We start from the raw sequence: 23,256 nt of genomic DNA, 5'->3' as shown, positions 1-23,256 counted from the left end.
TCACACAGCCCCAGATGTCAAAACATCAGATTCAGAAACTAGACAATAAGGTTAATCCAGAGCCAGTCTTGGAACTGGTATATCGCTTCCAGTGTGTTCTGCTGGCCAAAGCAAGTCACAAGACCTGCCCGTATCCGGAGAAGGGAAGACAGATGACGACCCCCTGGACGGGAAGACCAGAAGAGCCTCTTGCAGGGAGGGCGAGATTGCCATTCTGCAGACCTTCATGAGTACTGATCCAGGGATTCACTCCCCACAGGCACAGGGTTTAGACAAATGGGTGGGCTCAGGGTGAGGATGGGTGACCGGAAGGCCATCCTGGCATTTCCCCTTTCTCCAGCAGCCTCCATCTTTCCTCGGCACCTTCAGGAGTGTGACTCTTTCCCAGTCCTGTCAAGGACTGCCCTGATCGCAGTGAAGAGCGGAGATCCCTTTGCTCCGCTGGGGCAGTTTCTAGCCCTCAGGGGCATTGGTCAGTGCAGGCTGAGGTGTGGACTGGAGGTGACCAGCTGGGGAAGGAGACAGTGCACTGGGTCCTTGGGCTGGGCTGGAGTCTTCCAGGTAGGAACTGATGCCCTCCTAGGCCTGCTCACCCTGGCGGGTCCTGTTTGACACCTGCCTTGATTCTTGGCAGAACCAGCCAGTGCCTGTGGAGCGCTCGCCCTGCCACTGGGGCACCAGTCCCCTTACAAACGGCCACCCTGACCTGCCTCCTTGTCAGCTGCCCCAGGAGGACTGTCTGTCTGCTGAGTGGCACCGGAGACTGGATGATGCCCCTCATCAGCAGGGACAATGGCGGGACTGCCAGGTTTCTACAGACTTTCCCCAGGCTTATGCAGCCCTGGGGCCACAGGGCAGACTCCCTGGGTGGATAGGACCTTCTTTGTCCTTTCAAAGACTCCACCCAGTTTTTCCTGCTTCTTTGGGACTGCCTGAAACTTAAAATAAGGACATCACAGACTTTTTCATTTAAAAGAAAATTGTCATTTAGTTGCCCAGTCATGTCTGACTCTTTGCGACCCCGTGGACTGTGGCCCCCCAAGCTCCTCTGTCTGTGGAATTTTCCAGGCAAGAATACTGGAGTGGGTTGCCATTTCCTTCTCCAGGGGATCTTTCCGACCCAGGGATCAGGGTCTCCTGCACTGCCGGTGGATTCTTTACCGTCTGAGTCACTAGGGAAGCCTGTAACACACGAGTACCTGCAGGCAAAAAAAGACAAAACACAAAACTACTTTCAGAAAAACATCAGACACCTTCAGTCATTTACACTGTAATGTGAAAACATACAGACTTGTCAGTATCAGCTTGGAGCTCTTTCTCTGACTGCGTAATTAGAGGTTTTACCTTCCCAGCAGGAATCTAACTAGTAAGATAATGTGCTCATTCAACAAGTATGTCTGGAGAGCCTGTCCTGCCAGGTGATGTCCTGGGTCTGCGGAGGCAGCCTGTCTGTGTTCCGGCTCCCACTCCTTCTGGCTGAGTGACCTGGGGCAAGTTCCTGCCTCCTGTGAGTCAGCGCTGTCCTCTGAGATCCCTGTCTCATGGGGCTATAGGAAGGACAACGTGAATGACACTCAAAGAACAGATCCCAGTACGTGCCTCGCCAAGCATGCAGAGAAAAACCAGACAGACCTGGAAATATCCAGCGGCAGACAGTGGAAATGGGGTGTGTCCTGGAGGGTGGCCAGGAGGCTGCCCCACACTCAGTAGGCAGGTAAGGGCTCTTCGAGAAGGGCGCTTCTAGTGAAAGTGGGAAGACTGACTTTCAAGGACCAGGGCCAGACTCTGGACAGAGCAAAGGGCCAGTGCACAGGCCCTGCGGTCGAAATGAACTTGCTAAGGTTTGTGGAAGCTAAGGGCTCCCCAGGTGGCGGTAGCGGTGAAGAACCTGCCCGCCAGTGTCGGAAACATAAGAGACCTGGGTTCGATCCCTGGGTCAATGGAGAAGATCCCCTGGAGAAGGAAATGGCAACCCACTCCAGTATTCTTGCCTGGAGAATTCCGTGGACAGAGGAGCCTGGGGGGCCACAGTCCATAGGGTAGCAAGGAGTTGGACAAGACTAAAGCGACTTCACATGCAGCACAAGGTGTGTGGAGAAACACAGAGGTCTGAATATTGGAACCCAGAAGGTGTCCGATCTGGGCACTGTTGGAGGTGGCAGGGCTTGATCACACAACGTTGGAAGCAGAATAATGCTCCCCCCTCCAAGATATCTATGTTCTTATCCAGGGAATCTAAGAATCTTACCCTGATTTTAGCCCAGCAAGACCCATGTTGGAGTTCTGACCTACCAGACTGTAAGATAATAAATGTGTTGTTTTAAGTGGCCGGATTTATGTTGATTTGTTAGAGCAGCAACAGGAAAAGAATCCACCCTGTCAGTGACGTGGAGAGGAGTCTGCCTTTATTTTCATGGGTGGGGAGCCACTGGCGGGTGGAAACAAGGAAGTGATGCAGTGTGGCCTCTGACCTCTGTCTTCGGGAAGCTTAGATTGCAGGAGGGCCCGGGAGGAGCAGGTGGGACACAGGTCCAGGACAGGATGGTTTTCATCTCACGTCTACCTGCTCACCCAGCAATGCTTGGGATTTTTCATTAGGGAGGGTAGAAAGATCTGAATATACACCACATCTGTTATTCAGCCCTTCACAACCGTGCAGATGAATTTCTCTAAGGGCGGGACTTCTGAAGCTCCTCCTCTCACGCGTGGCCACGCCCACCGCGGCCAGCCCATCCTTCCCTTACCTTCCACCTGTGCTGGCGGCCAAGACCAGGCCCCCGTCCCCCTCCACCTCTTTGCATCAGCCCCAGGAGACCAGGTCAGATCCAGATTATTCACTTTCACAGGTCTCAGAAATCTGGGGTCATGTGTAAATGTGCACACGCCTGGGCCGACGTTCCATGTGTGTTGGGAGAGGGCTGCTGGGGCACTGAGAGGGTCCTCTGGCAAACTGGGGCCTCCTCTGAGCCCTTCATCCTGGTTCTTTCGGGCTGAAGAAATGGGCACAGTGTGCTCTTCAGAGGGTGGACTGGACGCGGTGTGGCAGGGAAGGTAGCCCCACCATCCATCAGCCAGATACCCTGAGCCTCAGTTTCTCTAAGCTGTGAAATGGCTAGGCCATGGTGCCCAAATATTTGGTGAAACACCAGTCCTGATGAAGCTATTTTTTAGATGTGATGAGTGTTAATTGTAGACTTTGAGTAAAGCAGGTTACCTTCCATAAGGAGGGTGGGCTTCATCCCAAAGACTGAGGTCCTGGGAGAAGGAGGGCGTTCTGCCTTCAGACAGCCTTTGGATATGCAACACCAGCTCTTCCCAGGTCTCCAGCCCCCAACACTGCAGGAGCCAATTCCTTAAATCTCTCTCTTTCTCACTCTCTCACTACAGGAGATGTGCATATATTGAGTTGGCTCAAAAAATTCATTAGGGTTTTTCCGTAAGATGTTATGGAAAAATCTGAATGAACTTTGGGGCCAACCCAATACAACTGGTTCTCCTTGATTCTGTTTTTCCTGGAGAACCCTAAGATAATGGCCTTGGGCAACTGCCCCCTAAAATTCCCCCACTTCCCCCAGAAGTGTCCTTTCTTTCCTCTTCAGTGTGGTTGCTGGGTCAAGGTCACAGGGATGAGAAAAGTCAGGGAGTTATAACCTGCTTCTGATTTGGTCTAAAGTTAAAAAAAAAATCTTTCAGAGAAAAAAAACATGTGTGAATTCTACATGACTCACATGCAGAGGGCCTCAAGCCTTGGCTAGCAGGCACACGCTTGGCAAGTGTGCTCTATCCTTTCATAGACCTAAAGTCATCAAAACATCTGTGTTCCCATTAACAACATGCTGACGTGACGCATAGCTGTGGCTTAGAGGAAACCAATGCAAGACAGCCCATCCGAGGTCCAAGGGGTCATCTGCAGCCGCCTGAAGGGGCCTGGGGTTCTGTTGTCACTGAGGTGGCTTTTAGAAATAGTCTCCTTGCCAAGACTGATGTGAGGATGGCCATCAAGCCAGGTCACGTGAGAACAGAGCCTCAAGGACACCTCCACCCACCAATCTGGCATGCCCTGGCACTTCAGTGCTTTGAGAACTGGGCTTCACTTGTAAACTGAGCCCAGGCGGCAAGGAGGCCTGGATGGGGTGGGAGGGTCCACCCACCGAGTTCTGGCATGGGGCTGCAATGAGCTGGGCACACAAACTGTCTTTGTCTGTGTCCAACCCTGGGCCAACAGGTGGGGTCTCTGAGCTGCTTAGTCTCCCAGGAACAGGAGTGTTTAACCTCTGAAGTATCCCCACCAGATCCATCAGAATGAATGTTGTAAGAGGATGAGTTGGAAAGAAGATAGGCAAGACTTTCCCTGGATGTGGCGTGGGGTGGATGGAGTACAGTTCTTTGACCTCCTTGCTTCCAGAAGCCTTAGACCCAGCCCCCTCCCACCTGGCTGTCAACATTGGCTGGTGTGTTCTGGAACCATCTCTGCCACCTCCACCCCAGCTCGGAAAGAGCGGGTGGAATGACTGCTGTTGCTACTCCTCTCTCTGCTTCTGGTCTTCTCTGCAAACATCACTCTCAGTGTTTAAATTCACTGGAAGGCCCAGTGCTCTGAAGGAGACTTTGATATCAGAAATGGGAAATCTTGATCTTCTTCTCCTCGAGGATGGGAGAGTTTCACTGAATGTCTTTTCTTGGTCCCATTATAAATAATTTATTAATTCACAGAAATGAGAACTAATTTTCATTATTTATTGTCAACAGCCTATGCCAAGCATGGATGGAGACCAGTATTGAAAGGATGCAAATTTAGGCCATTTGAGGAGCTCTTTGAGAAGAATATTAAAAGTGAGGGTCCTAGGGACTTCCCTGGTGGTCCAGTGGTTAAGACTGGGCTTCCAGTGCAGGGGGTGCGTGTTTGATCCCTAGTTGGGGAACTAAGATCCCATATGTGCATGGTGTGGCCAAACAGTAAAAATTTTAAAAAGTGGGGTCCTGGAAGAGACCTGGGAAAGTGGGGGCCCTAAGATAGGCCTTCCTTCCCTGGTGTGGACCCCTCTCTTGTCGGCCCCATCCAGACTTGACCTTCACCCAGTCACAGCCTTGGTGAGCCTTCCCACCTGAGTGGGAGGTTCTTTTTCACAGTTAGGGTCTGGCACCCTGAGATGGGAAGCCAGCAGTCGCCATGGCGGGGCCAGGCTGAAATGCAGGTGGGTGACACCAGATGGTCCAGCCTGTTTCTTGTCCCGCAGCCTTGCAGGCCCTTGAAGCCCCTCAAAGCCCCCTTGCCTACGTTTACAGAGAAGGAAATGGTCTGTTCCCTGTGTGGCTTCTCTCGGCCGAAAGCACATACTGATGATGGGCATGGGAGGGGAAGTGGGCAGACAAACGGAAGTGGACCGAAAAGAACACAGAGGAACCGAAGCAGACTGAGGTGCAGGGTCTGACTTTTGCTCTGTTCGTTGGTGTGGAAACCAACAACTTGGAGCCAAGAATAAAGAACTAATGCGGGGCCTGCATCCATGGTCCAGCAACTGTCAGGTGACACCTTTGCGTGTGTGAGTGTATATCTGATCCAAATGTTAAAACCACACTAAACGTGAACAGTGGTTGTCTGTGGTCATGGGACTTGTCCTTCGTTCTGATGTGTTCTTCTGGATTTTGAGTGGTTTTGCAGAAAGTATGCTTTATTTTTCTGACCAAGCAAATAGACAAAGTTTTCTCAGTTTGACAAGGAAGGATGCTTAGGTTCTCAGCCCCCACCTCGTGACTTCACTTGTCCCCGTATGTCCATATAATGCAGACCTCTTGAGCCCTTGACTCGATCTGAAGGTTTCTAGCCTATCCCCTGCTCTGCAGATGAATTCAGTTATGCCATTGCTGAGGTCCCTACAGGCGACAGATTCTGAGCGTGGTGCCCATGGGCTCCATTTCTAGCAATTTGGGATCAAGGAGCTGGCCTGTTAGTAGCAGCGGCTGCATAAACCCATTAAACCTCAAGCAATCATTCTTTCCACTGCTCTGGCACCCTGGTTCTGCCCCTGCCAAGCTAGCTTGCCAAGAGGACAAGGATCTCCCTTCTTTTCCCCTTGTGAACTTCATTTTTCCTCCCTCTTCCAGTTTTATTGAGATAAAATTACATAATATAATATAAATGTGTGATAGCATTGTATTAGTCCAAGATATGGGGCGTCCCCAGTGACTCTAGTGGTAAAGAATCCGCCTGCCAGTGTAAGAGATGCAAGAGATATGGGCTTGATCCCTAGGTCAGGAAGATCTCCTGGAGGACGAAATGGCAACCCATTCCAGTGTTCTTGTCTGGAAAATGCCATGAACAGAAGAACTGGGCTGGTTACAGTCCTTGGGGTCGCAAAGAGTCAGACACGAATAAGCACACATGCACACCACACGGTCCAAGGTATATACAAAACAATGATTTGATATACATATATATTGTGAAATGATCACCACAGTAAATTTAATTAACACCCATCACCTCACATAGTTGCAGTTTTTTTCTCATGATGGGAGCTTTTGAGATCTGTTCTTTTAAGAGACTTTCCTGGTAGTCTGGTGGTTAAGACTCTGTACTTCCAATGCAGGTCCCACAGGCTGCGTGGCCAAAAAAAAATCTACTCTCATCAACTTTTAAAAAATTCATTAATTTATTTACCTTTGGCTGTGCTGAGTCTTCACGGCTAGTGGACATTAAAGTTGTTCGCATGTCTTAGCTATTGAAAATAACACTGCAGTGGGCATGGGGGTGTGTATTACCTTTTCAAGATATAACTTTGTTTCCTTTGGAATTCCTAGATCATCAATTCAGTTCAGTCGCTCAGTTGTGTCCGACTCTTTGCGACCCCATGGGCTGTAGCACGCCAGGCCTCCCTGTCCATCACCAACTCCTTCAGTTTACCCAAACTCATGTCCATGGAGTCTGTGATGCCATCCAACCATCTCATCCTCCGTCGTCCCCTTCTCCTCCTACCTTCAATCTTTCCCAGCATCAGGGTCTTTTCAAATGAGTCAGCTCTTTGCATCAGGTGGCCAAAGTATTGGAGTTTCAGCTTCAGCATCAGTGCTTCCAATGAATATTCAAGGCTGGTTTCCTTTAGGGTGGACTGGTTGGATTTCCTTGCTAGATCATATGGTAGTTCTATTTTTAATTTTTTAAGTAAACTCCAATCTGTTTTCCATTGTGGCTGCACCAATTTACTTTCCCACAAACAGGGAATGAGGGTTCACATTTCTCCACATCTTCACCAATACTTGTTATTTCTTGTTTCTTCTATAATAGCCATTCAACAGGAATGCGGTGATACTTATTGCGGTTTTGATTTGCATTTCTCTGATGATTAGTCATGTTGAGCATCTTATTATTTACCTGTTGGCCATCTTTGGAATGTCTTCTTTGGAAAAACTATTCAGAACCTCTGCCCATGTTAAAATCAGGTTTTTGTTTCAGTTCAGTTCAGTCACTCAGTTGTGTCCAACTCCTTGAGACCCCATGGACTGCAGCATGCCAGGCTTCCCTGTCCTTCACCAACTTGAGTTGGAGCTTGCTCAAACTCATGTCTGTTGAGTCGGTGATGCCATCCAACCATCTCATTCTCTGTCACCCTCTTCTCCTCCTTCCTTCAATCTTTTCCAGCATCAGGGTCTTTTCTAAGGAGTCGGTTCTTCACATCAGGTAGCCAAAGTATTTTGTTTTTTTCTTGTTTTTTGCTCTTGCATTATATGAGTTCTTTGCGTATTTTGGATATTAACCCCTTGTCAGAAATTTTGCAGATGACTTGGAAGTATTCCCTCCCGTTCTGCAGATTGCCTTTTCATTTTGCCTCTGGTTTCCTTTGATGTGTAGAAGCTTCCCGGTTGGATTTGGCTTCACTTGTTTATGAGTGCTTTCATTGCCTTTACTTTTGGTGTCAAATCCAAAAAACAGTCAAGACTGACGTAAAAGAGCTTACTGCCTGTGTTTTCTTCTAGGAGTTTTATGGTTTCAGGTCTTATGTTTACATTTTCAGTATAACTTGAGTGAATTTTGTGGAGGATGTGAGACAGTGGTCTAGTTTCATCCTTTTGCATGTTACTGTCCAGTTTTTCCCAGTGTCAACTTAAAAAATATTCATAACCTAAAAGGTGAGAGTTATGTTTTATTTGGTGGGAATTCTTAGGACTTCAAGCCTGGGAGGCAGTATCTCAAGCAACCCGGAGAGAACGACTCTGAGGAGGCGAGGGGATGAACCAGGCTATATAGAAGTTTTGCAACAAATATCTGGTCGTCTAAACATCAAAAGATTATCGTTAAAGAAAACCAGATATCCCAAGTTAAGGAATTTAGTGCTTTCTGTGTATGGGAAGATGCAAGAGTCTGGGCTCACTGAAATCGTTCCTTTCATGTACCTCAGCTATCTGGGTTTTATACTTCCTAAGCTTCCTTGGGGCTCACCGTAGGGAGTGGCTGTAGTCTCATGCTGCTAGATCTCGCGTGTTCTTCTTCCTGAGTGCCCTTAGGGCTCGCAGGGTCGCATCGGAGGCCTGCCGTCACTGATGACTGACGTCCTTGTTTGACATGGCAGGAAATACTCCTCCATTCCTCACTAGCACCATTTATTGAAGAGACTGCTTTTGCCATTATATGTTCTTGGCTCCTTGGTCGTACGTTAATTGACCACAGGATCTTTAACACTTAATTCTGTTAGCATCACCCTAGTGAGGCTGGAGGCAGGGATGGCTAAGGTTTCCTGACTTTCCCTCATCAACCTGCCCACCACCTTCCTCCTCCGTCTCCACCTTTGCATGCCCTTAGTGTACTTGATCTGGGAGGTTTTCCCATCGTGACTGGAGAGATGAGCATGTGCTTGCTAAGTCACGTCAGCCGTGCCCGACTCTGTGACCCATGGGCTGTAGCGCAGAGGCTCTTCTGTCCATGGGACTCTCCCCCAGGGGATCTTCCCAACCCAGGGATCAAAACATCGAACCCGTGTCTCTTACATCTCCTGCATCGATAGGAGTGTTCTTTACCACTAGTGCCACCCGGGAAGCCTAGAGGTGAGCACACCTCACCTGTAATGAGCACCTCGAGGCAAAGCCAGTGGTGCCTGCTGCTCATGGTGCATAGGTAGGCAGGGTTCCAGGGCAGTGCCACCACAAGCAGAGCAGTGTGTCTGGACCTGGGAGCACTGAGTTTCAACTCACTTGGCTTCCCAGAGGCCCCTTTATTTCCACTCCCGCTGTCTTTCCTTCTGTACCGACTAGAGTCCCATGTCCTCCATGCCAGGTTCCTGGCAGAAGCCTTGGCATGATCTAACATCTCCTACTTTGAAACTTAGCCCTTCCCTGTCCCCTGGGACTGCCCTCTCCCAGCTGTCACGCCCTGGAGGCAGCTGCTGGCCTGGCTCAGTGTGTGAAGCTGTCTCTTCCACTCCACCCACCCCACTTCCTGTCTCCACTGCCCATGCTCGCAACCTGGAATCCACACAGGAGTTAGAAATCCACTCTTGTGGGATATTTAGCTTGCGTCACAGAGTGATCAATCCCTCGTGCAGACTAATCAAGAACATTCACCACACAGAGGCGTTTGTGAAACAGTGGTAAAGAATCTGCCTGCAATGCGGGAGGCTTGAGCTCGATCCCTGGGTCGGGAAGATCCCCTGGAAGAGGAAATTGCAGCCCACTCCAGGGTTCTGGCCTGGAGAATCCCATGGATAGAGGAGCCTGGTGGGCTACAGCCCATGGGGTTGCAGAATCAGACACGACTGAGCGACTGAGCGCACTAAGGCGTAAGTCAGCCGTGGGGGACGACTTGTTGGTGGGCGTGATGGACTGGAGTCAGCAGGTCCCCAGCCTGGCGCTGCCGCTCACAGGCCACATGGTTCAGGACAAGTTGCTTGACTTCCAGCCTCTGTATCTTGACTGTAAAACAGAGACAGTCCCAGGCTTTCCTCACAGGGCTGCTGCCAGCCAGTAGTCCTTTAGTGTGCTCAGTCACTTCAGTCTCGTCAAATTCCTTTCGACCCTATGGACTGTAGCCCACCAGGCTCCTCTGTCCTCTTAGGAGTAGCATATAGCTTGGTACACTATGAGGAACTTCACAAATGTGAGTCACACATGATATGGAGCAGCATCTCTGGAAGCAGCTCCTTATTATTATTATGTTTTTTTAGAGGGAAGGGAGGTGGGTGTGCAAAGTCCGATCTGGGTGGATGGCTGCACCATGCTGGGCAGGTCAGGGACTGCAGGAGGTCACTGCCCTGGTGCCCAGGGCCTGCGTGGGAAGGACCACAAGGAGGGAGGGAGAAGGAAAGCAAACAAAAGTTCACTTCCCAACGGTTGTGTTTGGGGCCAGGCCCAGTCAGGCCCTGGTTTTAGGGTGGAGGCCAGGGAGCCCCCATGGATTAACGAGCTCCAGGGGCAACTGGGGATTCAGCTTTGTCAAAAGCATCCATTGACCCGGAGCGGTGAGCCATGTGTTTGGTGAGATCTCCGAGGTGCGGCGGCCTGGCACCCGCCCCGGGAGAGCGGCTGCGGCTCCGTCTCCGCCACAGTGGCAGCACTCCGCTGGTGATGCTGGAAGCCACCCAGGCTGCAGAGGCCACGTGCCTCCCAGCTGCCGGCTGCTGGCCACCTTTGAAACCTTTTTTTCTAATTATAAAGCTAATAATCACTGTAGGAAAAAAAATTAAGTATAAAAATATAAAAGCGGATTCACAAGCCTATCCCCAGAGGTTGCCATCATCCCACTCTCCTTTGTTCCCTGCAGGTCATGTGAGTCAGGTTGGACTAGGCGTGCTGAGGTAATGTGCAACATGTGAACCAGGGCCCGTCCCATCTCTGCCCACTGTACTCACCTCTCCTTTCTTTCTTCCTTTTTGTTCCCAGTGAGGCAATGTCCTTATGTGTTTATTACTTTTTTTGCACCCTCCACACCTTGGCATGGGGGACGTTAGTTCCTGGATCAACGATTGAACCTGTGCCCTCTGTGCTGGAAGCACAGTCTTAATCACGGGACCACCAGGGAAGTCCTCACCTCTCCCTTCCTCCTGTTCACGTCCTGGCTCTTAAGGGCAATTAGGATCAGTGCACACTCAGTTGCTCAGTCGTGTCCGACTCTCTGCAACCCCACAGACTGTAGCCCGCCAGGCTCCTCTGTCCATGGGATTTCCCAGGCAAGAATACTGGAGTGGGTTGCCATGCATTCCTCCGGGGGATCTTCCCAACCCTGGGATCAAACCCCCATCTCTTATATCTCCTGCATTGGCCGGTGGGTTCTTTACCACTTAGCGCCACTTGGGAAGCCCCCATTAGGATCAGAAACCTTGAGATTTTTATCAGTAGGCATGATACCAAGTGTTGCTTAAAGTTAGTTTCTATCGTGATAAGCACATGCCTCCTTCTTCTGTTTTTTGAGCTTTTCAAAAAGTGTTAGAACTCAGCATTAACTTTAACTGAATACTCCTTTAATTCTTCTTACTTGCCCTGTTGCCTTTTCATACTGTTCATGGGGTTCTCAAGGCAAGAATACTGAAGTGGTGTGCCATTTCCTTCTCCAGCATTTTCCAATGCTGGGAAAGATTGAAGGCAGGAGGAGAAGGGGATGACAGAGGATGAGATGGTTGGATGTCATCACCAACTTGATGGACATGAGTTTGAGCAAGTTTGGGGAGTTGGTAATGGACAGGGAAGCCTGGCATGCTGAAGTTCATGAGTCACAGAGTTGGACACAACTGAGTGACTAAACTGAACTGAACTTGCCCTGTTATATTTTTTTAAATACTTAATTATTTATTTGGCTGTGTCGGGTGTTTACTTGTGGCATATGGGATTTCCTTGAGTCACGTGGGGTCTTCTGTTGTTGCTCCAGGGCTTAGTGGCATCAAGGCATGTGGGATCTTAGTTGTCCAACCAGGGATCGAACCTGCATCCCCTGAACTGCAAGGTAGATTCTTAACCACTGGACCACCAGGGAAGTCCTGTGCCCTGTTACATTTTTAAAACAATGGGAACCACTGGGCTTCCCTGATTTGCCTGTTTTATGTTATATCATCCATCTGCTTAAAAATGTCCAAGGTAGAATAAAAAAGCCAAAGGATAAAGAAAGAAAAAGTTCCTTAAGGCCCAGATTTCCGAGCATTAACTTGGAGTGAAGAATTAGCGGGATGGGGGCGGAGGGCGGTCTTTGAAGTAAGATCACTCATATAAGGCACATTGCGTTCAGATAATTCTTCTACCACCCAATCACTTAGAGTCATCACTTCGGCCCTGCACTCTGAAAATCGGCTCTTTATTTTTGTTGAGGGATGAACTGGGGATGCTCTTTGGGGACCTCACCGGATACATTGTGGGGACACCGGCGGGGCCGCTTCTGCATTGTGCTCAGCGGATCCCCAGGGTGTTAGAGCCCAGGGTCCCGGTGACCGCTGGCCCCCATGCTAGTGGTGCTGATGGATATTTTTTCCTCTCCCCAGAACTGTCTCAACAAACAGCAGTTCCTCACGGCTATCCGCCACCTGCAGCAGTTGCTGAAAGGCCAGGAGACGCGCTTCGCCGAGGGCGTTCGTCACATGAAGAGCCGGCTGGCGGCGCTGCAGAGCTCTGTGAGCAAGGCGGGCCCGGATACGCCCCCAGGTGGGTCCCCAGGTCAGCGCCCCGAGCCCAGGGGGTCCTCGCCCTGCTCCTATCTCCCGTGGCTGGATTGACTCCCAGGCCTTCCCGGCCTCGCCTTCTGTCTGGGGCTGGGTGCTAGGAAGGCATTTCCCACTTCCCCCCCTGTCATCGGGGCTTCCCAGGGGACACTAGTAGTGAAGAGCCTGCCTGCCAGTGCAGGAGATCTAAGAGACTCGGGTTCGATCTCTGGGTGGGAAAGATCCCCTGGAGGAGGAAATGGCAACCCACTCCAGTGTTCTTGACTGGAGAACCCCACGCATAGCTTCTCCAGAGAATGGTCGAAAGGCACAACTTTCAGAGCCTGCATCCCCATCAGGAGAGACCCTAGTTGGTTCATTTTTCTTGTTTTGTCATTTAATAGACTATTTTTTTAGAGCCGTTGTCATTTCACGGCAAACTGAATGAAAAGCAAAGAGGGGTCCCACATACACTCTCCCCGAACACTCATGGCTTCCCCACCATTAATATCTCGCACTCCTGTGGCCTGCCGGGTACAGCCCACAAACCAACACTGGGTTCTGTTTTCCAGGCGTGAAAATTATTCGTTTTCCACGAGCCCCCTGTTAGTGCAGTGGGTTGGGCTGGAGGGGCTGCTCAGGGCAATTTGCATTTGTCTCTGCTGCCCTCCCCCCTGCCCCCAGACCCCTTCCCCTGGGGTAGGACTCTGACAGACACTGGGCCTTTCCTGGTTGTCCCAGTAATGGATTGCATGTTGTCAAGGCCTGGCATGGGAGGCTGCATTTCTTCTGGCCTCTCCTCAGGGTGACAGGGGTCAGGGAGCCTGTTGTATGTTTGTTTAAGTCATGACGACTCTGGTGGCTCATGCAGTAAAGAATCTGCCTGCAATATGGGAGACCTGGGTACAATCCCTGGGTTGGGAAGATTCCCTTGGAAAAGGGAATGGCTACCTACTCCAGTATTCTTGCCTTCCCTGGTGGCTCAGGCAGTAAAGGATCTGCCTGCAATTTGGGAGACCTGGTTTGATCCCTGGGTTGGGAAGATCCCCTGGAGGAGGGTGTGCCACCCCACTCCAGTATTCTTGCCTTGAGAATCCCATTGACAGAGGAGCCTGTTGGGCTGCAATACATGGGGTTGCAAAAGTCAGACATGATTGATGGACTAACACTTTTGCTCACATGCACACAGGGTTATGGGGGTCGGGTGGGGCAGTGGGTTGCCGTATATTTGTTTAAGTCATCAGGCTGAGGAATATCTGATGTCTTCACTCACTTAAGATGCTTTTCTCAAGGGTCTCCTTGGTGGTGTGAGATGAATTTCCTGGGTTGGATTTTCTACCTTTGCAGACTCTGGTAGCAAATCTAGAGTCTCCACAGTCCTGAGTCAATTCCTGTTTTCTTTGGCTGCATGGGTGCAGAGCTGGACCTGGTGGCCAAACACCTCACACTTTCCAAGGTGCCGAGAGGCCACGGCCTTCGCTGAGGCTTGTCACAGCGTGGCATCCCTCCTTTCGGCTGTAGATGTGGAAACTGAGGCCAAGAAACGTGAGTTAGTGATAGTGGGTTCTGTTCTGGGGATTTTGTTCACTACTGAGGCTCAACCGCACTGGTCCTTCCTGTTTTCTTGGGATCAGAGTGCCTGCGGGTTTCTGGGAGTTTCCAAGAAAAACCTGCAGAAGGGAATTTCTACAACTGCCCTGCCCATCTTTGAGGTCCCTGTCCATGAATACAGAAAAAAAAAGGTAAGGGTTTTCCCTGGTAGTCCAGTGACTAAGACTGTGTTCCCAATGCAGGGGACCAGGGATCGATCCCTGGTCAGGGAACTGGATCCCATAACCGAAAAAAAAGATCCTTCATGCCGTAGCCAAGACTGAAGATCCTGTGTACTGCAACTAAGACCCAGCACAGCCAAAGAAATGCATATATATGTATATAGTGTTAGTTGTGTTAGTCGCTCAGTCATGGCCGACTCTTAGCGACCCCGTGGACTGCAGCCCACCAGGCTCCACTGCCCATGAGATTTTCCAGACAAGGATACTGGAGTGGGTTGCCATTTCCTTCTCCAATATGTATATATATATGTTTAAAAAGAAACACAGCTATGGTTACATTACTAATCCTCTTGCTGCTGGGTTCAAGGTCTTTCTTTCCTGAGCTATGTGAGACCTTTTTAAAGTGGCCAATTCTTGGGACATTCCTGGTGGTCTAGTGGTTAAGACTCTGCACTAAGGTCATGGGTTCGGGATCAGGGGACCAGGATCCCACAGGACACACCTTAAACAAAAAAGTGGCCAATTCTCTTTTTAAAGAATTGCTGCCGTGCATTCTGTCTCCCTCTTGCTTTGGACATGGGGGCGGGCAGCTGTCAGCACCGCCTTGCAGGGTAAAGGGTGCTGACAGGTGCCCAGGGGAAGCCAGAGGCTTGCCGCAGATCACACTGCAGGTAGAAGGACAATTACCTTTTCTTTTTTTTAAAAGGGCATTTGCTTGGGAGTCAGGAAGAATAATTTCCAGTCCCGGAGAATTCTTGGCCTTCTTTCCGGTTTATTTCTGAGTAGCTCCCTCCTATTTTCCCAGCCTTTCTTTCCTGAAAACTTTACAGTCCATCAGCTTTAGGACTTATCTCCGCAGCCTCATTCCAATAACGTCCCTAGATCGCCAGGATTGATTTCCTGCTGAGCTCTTTCTTACACGTCACATCCTCCGGGATGGTGGAGGCCCTGTAGGCTCACCAAGAGACAATCATGATGAAATGAACCAGCCAAGGGGCGTGTCTTCCCACCCAGCGAATCCTTTGGCTACCATTTGGGAAATGCTTGAAAATTGATTTTTATTGAATCTGTATCCATTCATTGGGACTTCCCAGGTGGTGCTCTTGGTAAAGAACCCACCTGCCAATGCAGGAGGCACAAGAGACATGGATTCGATCCCAGGATTGGGAAGATCCCCTGGAGGAGGGTACAGCAACCCACTGCAGTATTCTTGCCGAAAGATTCCCATGGACAGAGGAGCCTGCCGTGCTACGGTCCATGGGGTCACAAAGAGCTGGACACGACTGCAGCAACTTCGCATGCACACACGCACATCCATTCACTAAGTCTGCTGACATGTACTGGGGGCCTGCTCAGGTAGCTCAAATGGTAAAGAATCTGCCTGCAATGCAGGAGACTCAGGTTTGATCCTTGCATTATGGAGCCATGTGGAGATATGATTCCATCCATTCTGATACCATTTGCCTGTGAGTTGCTCCAGCGGCTAAGTTTTCTTTGAGGGTTTTAAAGATGTCTCTTCCCCAGAGAGACCCTACTCCTTTCCCCCAAAGCATTTTAAATCCTCTTCAACACAATAGAGTAGGAGATTTTTCAAAGGGAAATATAAAGTCGTGTACTTGCAGGGACTGAAGCAGCAAGCTGGGGGTGCCCAAGTGTTGGGATGTCGGTTCGCCTGGCTTTCTGCTCACAAGATCATTACCGTGGGTGCTCACTTGGAAGTTCACTAACAGAAGGTCATGTGTCAATTGTCAAACGTTCCCCAGAACCCAAAGGGCACCGAGAGTCCTCAGGGAGTGAACCGGCTCCCACTCTTCTCCCAGGACACGGGGGTGGGGATGTGGGGCAGAGATGCAAGTGGCTGCTCCCCGCCCCTGGAGCGATGTGTGGGCAGATGCTGTCCTCCTAGTAGATGCTGAGCCGTTCTCCATCACAAACTACAGCCTACACAGCTGAAGCAACAGCTTTGGTTTCATCTGTCTAAAACCCTGAAAGTATTTTTACAAATGACATTTGGATCTTACCTTAAAAACGAGTTAGAAGTGACTCTGAATTTCCAGCTCAAACAAATCCAAACTCCAGCTGTCCTAACTTGGGGCAGCCTTCCTTTAGACCAGCGTGGACCACGAGTGGGGCTTGGCTGCAGGTTGGGGAGGAACAGGGACCGCCTCCCCTCTCCAGCCCCGTTGCACACCAAGAGCAAGTTACGCGGCCTTTTGTCTCCTCTGGGATGCCACGTGACACTGCTGTCTCTCACTCCCTACTGCCTCTGTCTTCATGCCCAGTGCTGTCCAGCTTGTTCATCCCACTGCAGTCATGGTGGTCTCCCGGACATTCCTCAGACTTGCCAGGCACATGCCTACCTCACGGCCTTTGCACCGACTTGATCCCTCTATCCTCCTTGGATACCTGCATGGTCATGCCTTTAGCTTCTTCAGCTCTTTGTCCCAAGGAGCCCTCCCCTGACCACTATACCCAAAATACACCCCTTCCCTGGCTTCCCCTGTGCCATTCCCTACTTTATTTTCTGCATGGCACTTGTCACCTCTTGTCACACTCTGCCATTTGCTTGTGGATCTTGCTTGTCGAGTGTCTTCCCTGATGGAAGGAGGCTTCCCGAGAGCTGAGTTTCATCTGTTTGTTCACTAATTGTCTCAAACTCCTAACAGGGTGCCTGGAAGACAGTAAGAATACAATAAACAATTTTTCATTCATTCATTTGGTCAAGAATTATTTACCAGGTTTTCACTACAGGCTGGTGACGGGGATACAGACGGGACAGGAGGTCAGGTGAGGTCTCTGCCCCCCTGGAACTTCTGAGGGGTAGACTGACATCAAATGTACAAACAAACACGTCGATAAGAAATGCCAACAGTTACAAACATTATAAGAAAGCCAAATGAGGTCATGGGCAGGGGAGGAATCTTGGTGGAACGTGATGGTCAGAGAACACCCTGGAAGGCGGTGGGCTTTCAAGTCAAGACCTAGATAGTGAGAAGCCGCCAGAGATGGGCAGTCCTGGGGGAGAGAACATTCTAGGCAGGGAAAAGGGCAAAAACCAGGGCCTGGAGATGGGGCTGTAAATGGCCTGTCTGGGAGAACCAAGGAGACCCTGGGGAGCTGGGGCTCTGAGAGGGCAGAACGAGCCGGTGGGTCCTGCAGGGGTCCTAGCTCCCACCCTCCCACATTGCCAGGCCCTGCACACGAGAGTGTGTCTGAGCCACCATCTCCTCATCTGTCACCAAGCAGGCATGCATTACCTGTGCCCGAGAGTGCTCTGAGTATTCAGTGACATGTAGTATTTTGAATGTGCAGTCCAAGGACTTCCCTGCCAGTCCAGTGGCTAGGCCTCCGAGCTGTCACTGCCAAGGGCTTGAGTTAGATCATTTATCGGGGAACTAAGACCCTGCAAGCTTTGTGGTACAGCCAAAAACTGTAATAAAAAATAAGAAGTGGAGCCCAGTGCACAGCTTGCAGCAGGCGCTCAGCCTGAGGGTGCTGAGGGTGAGAAGCTTTGTGATCCAGTTTGTTGTTGTTTAGTCACTAAGTCGTGTCTGATTCTTTTGTGACCCCATGTCTGTAGCCCTCCAGGCTCCTCTGTCTGTGGGATTTCCCAGGCAAGAATACTAGAGTGTGTTGCCAATTCCTTCTTCAGGGGATCTTCCCAACCCAGGATCAAATCCGCATCTCCTGCGTTGGCAGGCAGATTCTTTCTGCTGAACCACTGGGGAAGCCCACTGTAATCCAGTTGTTGCTCTTCAGTCGCTCAGTCTTTTCCGGCTTTTTGTGACCCCATGGACTGCAGCATGCCAGGCTTCCCTGTCCTTCACTATCTGCCGAAGGTTGCTCAAATTCATGTCCATTGAGTCAGTGATGCCATCCAGCCATCTCATCCTCTGTTGCCCCCTTGTCCTCCTGCCCTCAATCTTCCCCAGCATCAGGGCCTTTTACAGTGAGTCGGCTCAAATGGCCAAAGACCTGGAGCTTCAGCTTCAGCATCATGAGTATTCAGGGTTGATTTCCTTTAGGACTGACTGGTTTGATCTCCTTGCTGTCCAAGGGGCTCTCAAGAGTCTTTTCTAGCACCACAGTTCCAAAGCATCAGTTCTGCACTCAGCCTTCCGTATGGATTGTAATCCAGAATGATGTCTAAATGCTTGTGGGCCTTCCTTTCTTCCTTACAGTTTCCTGCCCCGCTCTGAATGCCCCTCTGGATGGCAGAAAGTTTGGAAGCAAGTACTTAGTGGATCATGAAGTCCATTTTATGTGCAATCCCGGCTTCCGGCTGGTTGGGCCCAGCAGTGTGGTGTGTCTTCCCAACGGCACCTGGACGGGGGAGCAGCCCCGCTGTAAAGGTACGGTCCCTCCTTCCCAGGGGCCTGCTGGATGGGAGGGGTCATTCCAGGGGACACTTTCTCCCTGATTTTTCAACGCAGAGCCCAGCCAGCCTGTCTGATGACTCACTCCATGCCTGACCTGGGCTGGCCTCTATCTCCAGAATCCCTTGCCAGACCCTCTCAACGATTTAGTCATGTTTTACCTATAGGGAAATGGATGCATAGAGAGGTGAAGGAATTTGCCCAAGGTTACACAGCTAAAGAACAGGCTGAACTGATTGACATATGCACTCTTATCCCAGAGCTGGGGCAAGAAGCCTTCTGTGGGTTGGGAGGGGCCGGGGAGATACTGGGAGAGATGTTCTTGACCTGGACTGCCTTGCTCTGGGGCTGCAGTTGATGGCAAGGTTCCGGGTGATCTATAATGCTGAGGAAATTTCTCAGGTGTCCCTCATGGCTGCGCTGGGGCTTGGTGTAGACAGGCTGCAGGAGAAACCATTCAGCTGAGAAGGCGGCATGAAAAGGCTTCTTTTTTCTCTGTGCTAACCTTGAAAACAGTACTTTTTTTTTTTAATTGGAGGATAATTGCTTTACAATATTGTGTTGGCTTCTTCCATACAACAACATGAATCAGCCACAAGTACGCATATGTCCCTCCCCTCCTGAACCTCCCGCTCCCCCTCATGGCTTCCCACCCCCCCTCATGGCTTCCCACCCCCGCTCATGGCTTCCCACCCCTCACGGTTGTCACAGAGCCCCAGGCTGAGCTCCTGTGCTGCACAGCAGCTCCCCACCGGCTCTCTGTTTGACATGTAGTGTATATGTGTCAGTGCTCCTCTCTCAGTGCATCCCACCCTCTCCTTCCCCCACTGTGTCCAAAGTCTGTTCTGTAAATCTTCATTTTTACTCCTGTCCTGCAAATAGGTTCATCAGTACCAATTTTCTAGATTCATATATATGCTTTAATATATGAATTGTGTTTCTCTCTGACTTACTTCACTCTGTATAACAAGCCATCCATCTCATTGGAACTGACTCAAATGCATTCCTTTTAGTGGCTGAGTAACATTCCACTGTGTATATGCACCGCACCTTCTTTATCCATTCGTCCGCTGATGGACATCAAGGCTGCTTCCATGTCCTAGGTATTGTAAATAGCGCTCCTGTGAACATTGGGGTACATGTGTCTTTTTCAGTTATGGCTTTCTCAGCCTATATGTCCAGTAGCAGGGTTGCTGGGTCATAATGTAGTTTTATTCCTAGTTTTTGAAAATAATTTCCATACTGTTCTCCTAGTGGCTGTATCAATTTACATTCTCACCACCAGTGCAAGAGGGTGCCCTTTTCTTCACACCCTCTCCAGCATTTATTGCTTGTAGATTTTTTGATGATGGCCTTTCTGAAGGTGTGAGGTGATACTTCATGGCAGTTTTGATTTGAATTTCTCTAATAATGAATGATGTTTAGCATCTTTTCATGGAAAACAGTACTATTTGAGGTAGAGGAAAATCAGCCATGGCACACATAATTTGTTGGCTTTTCAAAAGTATATGGTCAAGGACTTCCCTGGCCATCCAGTGATTGAGACTCCATGATTGCACCGCAGAGGGCACAGGTTTGATCCCGGGATGAGGAACTAAGATCCTGCATGTCAACTGGCATGGTCAAAGAAAAAAAGTATATGGTCAAAATATCATGGATACCAGTCATTTTCAGAACAAGATTCATGGGACTTCTGCTGGGGCAGAATGTCCATGATTTGCCCAAGCTTTGAAGGGGAAAATGCAAATGTTACATAAATATCAGTAAGTTTATTGTGAGGAGTAGCTTGGAGAGGACTTCTAGTGCATGAATAACTTGAAAATATAAAGGAACATCAGGAAAACAGGCCATCTCTAAAGACAAAAGCGATTGGATATGACAGGCCCTGGGCAACTGGAACCACATTCATGGACCTAGACTTTCATTTCCCGTCTCCTGGAAAGAACCATGGTTCGAAGGTTGATGATAGGTACCAGCTCTCAAAGTTGTCTGGGAACCACCCAGGAAATCAAGCCATGTGACCTGCACACACTGAAAATGCCAGTATCTGGACTTAGCCTTGACCTTGAAAGCTCTCCATCCAGGACCTTATGTGTACTAAACTGTGGCAGCAGATGTGAGACTACAGCAGCATTTCATTGTCATTGCTTTCGGTGTCTGTACTTCTAACTTCTAATTCTCCAAGCCAGGCCTCAGCAATACATGAACCGTGAAATTTCAGATGTTCAGCTGGTTTTAGAAAAGGCAGAGGAACCAGAGATCAAATTGCCAACATCTGCTGGATCATCAAAAAAGAAAGAGAGTTTCAGAAAAACATCTGTTTCTGCTTTATTGACTATGCCAAAGCCTTTGACTGTGTGGTTCACAATAAACTGTGGAAAATTCTGAAGGAGATGGAAATACCAGACCACCTGACCTGCCTTTTTAGAAACCTGTATGCAGATCAGGAAGCAACAGTTAGAACTGGACTTGGAACAACAGACTGGTTCCAAATCAGAAAAGGAGTACGTCAAGGCTGTATATTGTCACCCTGCTTATTTAACTTCTATGCAGAGTACATCCTGAGAAATGCTGGGCTGGAGGAAGCACAAGCTGGAATCAAGATTGCCGGGAGAAATATCAATAACCTCAGATATGCAGATGACATCACCCTTATGGCAGAAAGTGAAGAAGAACTAAACTCTTTTTTAAATTTTTTTATGTTTTTTTAAGAACTAAACTCTTGATGAAAGTGAAAGAGGAGAGTGAAAAAGTTGGCTTAAAATTCAACATTCAGAAAACTAAGACCATGGCATCCAGTCCCATCACTTCATGGGAAATAGATGAGGAAACAGTGGAAACAGTGGCTGACTTTATCTTTTTGGGCTCCAAAATCACTGCAGATGGTGATTGCTGCCATGAAATTAAAAGACGCGTACTCCTTGGAAGGAAAGTAGATAGCATATTAAAAAGTAGAGACATTACTTTGCCAACAAAGGTCCGTCTAGTCAAGGCTATGGTTTTTCCAGTAGTCATGTGTGGTTGTGAGAGTTGGACTATAAAGAAAGCTGAGCGCTGAAGAATTGATGCTTTTGGACTGTGGTGTTGGAGAAGACTCTTGAGAGTCCCTTGGACTGCAAGGAGATCCAATCAGTCCATCCTAAAGGAGATCAGTCCTGGATGTTCATTGGAAGGACTGATGTTGAAGCTGAAACTCCAATACTTTGGCCACCTGATGTGAAGAGCTGACTTATTAGAAAAGACTCTGATGCTGGGAAAGATTGAAGGCAGGAGGAGAAGGGGACAACGGAGGGTAGATGGTTGGATGGCATCACCAACTCGATGGACATGAGTTTGGGTGGACTCTGGGAGTTGGTGATAGACAGGGAGGCCTGGTGTGCTGTGGTTCATGGGGTTGCAAAGAGTCGGACACGACTGAACAACTGAACTGAACTTCTAACTTAGGGCTTCCCTGCTGGCTCAGCTGGTAAAGAATCTGCCTGCAATGCAGGACACCTGGGTTTGATCCCTGGGTTGGGAAGATCCCCTGGAGAAGGGAATAGCTACCCACTCCAGTATTCTGGCCTAGAGAATTCTTTGGACTGTATAGTCCATGGGGTCACAAAGAGTCAGACTAGCATTGAGTTACAGACCTCAGTTGGTTTCTTTCTCTGAGCACTGGGTGTCTCTGATGGCGATTCCATCTTCCATGGGGTGTGTGGGCATCTCACCTCTTGGTTCCTTTGTCGTGGACACCTGGGAGACAGTCCCCTCCCCATCACCACCAACAGTGCTGATGAAGTCTTCTTTTCCACACGTCTTTGTCTCTGGGCTGGAGTTGGGGGGCAGTTGGTTGTATGCTCACTTCCTTTGGACCAAGTGCTGTCGTGTTGTTCTTCACAAGAACAAGACCAGCTCCCGTTCTCCCAGTAATGCTGTGGACAGAAGCACATTTTACCCTTGTGCGAATTTTTCTTTCTTGCTCAGGTCTTATCCATATTTGGCCCTCAGTTGTGATACACATTTACAGTGAGCATCATCTGGTTTGAATGAAAAGATGGGTTCATAAGAGAAGAGAGCTGAAAAAATGCATATTTAGGCAGATAAATAAGAAACACTGGAGGCTCAGGAACGTAGTCGTAAGTAGCTTGAGCAAAGGAGTCCATTGTTGCTTGACAAAGTTGGGACCCATAGGAGCCCAATGTCATAGCATAAATATGTGTCATGTGTTATGCATATATATTAATGTATATATGCGTTAATACATGAAATTTGTTTTCTGATTTACTTCAATCTGTATAACAGGCTCTAGATTCATCCACCTCACTAGAACTGACTCAAATTATTTTTTATGCCTGAGTAATATCCATTCATTTGTCGATGGGCATCTAGGTTGCTTCTATGGCCTGGCTGTTGTAAATAGTGCCTTCTCAGAGGATCCTGGGTATGTGTGCCAGCTGCCCTCCTGAGCTTACACCTATTAATTATATAATAGCACCTCACCTCCCTGTAGCAGGACCA

At 49.3% G+C, this 23,256-nt stretch overlaps 1 protein-coding gene across 1 annotated transcript in view; it reads left to right on the top strand.

The window, feature by feature from the left end:
- FBLN7 (fibulin 7) overlaps positions 1-23,256 on the top strand; it is a 57,044-nt gene that overhangs the window by 11,311 nt on the left and 22,477 nt on the right. Inside the window, exons 2-3 of the mRNA XM_002691125.6 lie at positions 12,453-12,612; positions 18,562-18,732. Of these exons, the coding sequence (XP_002691171.2) occupies positions 12,453-12,612; positions 18,562-18,732 (331 nt within the window). The remainder of the gene's footprint in view (positions 1-12,452; positions 12,613-18,561; positions 18,733-23,256) is intronic.

This window comes from Bos taurus, chromosome 11 (genome assembly GCF_002263795.3).
Source record: "Bos taurus isolate L1 Dominette 01449 registration number 42190680 breed Hereford chromosome 11, ARS-UCD2.0, whole genome shotgun sequence".
Classification (NCBI taxonomy): domain Eukaryota; kingdom Metazoa; phylum Chordata; class Mammalia; order Artiodactyla; family Bovidae; genus Bos; species Bos taurus.
Note: the sequence above shows the minus strand (reverse complement) of the source record. Positions and strands in the feature narration are given on the sequence as shown.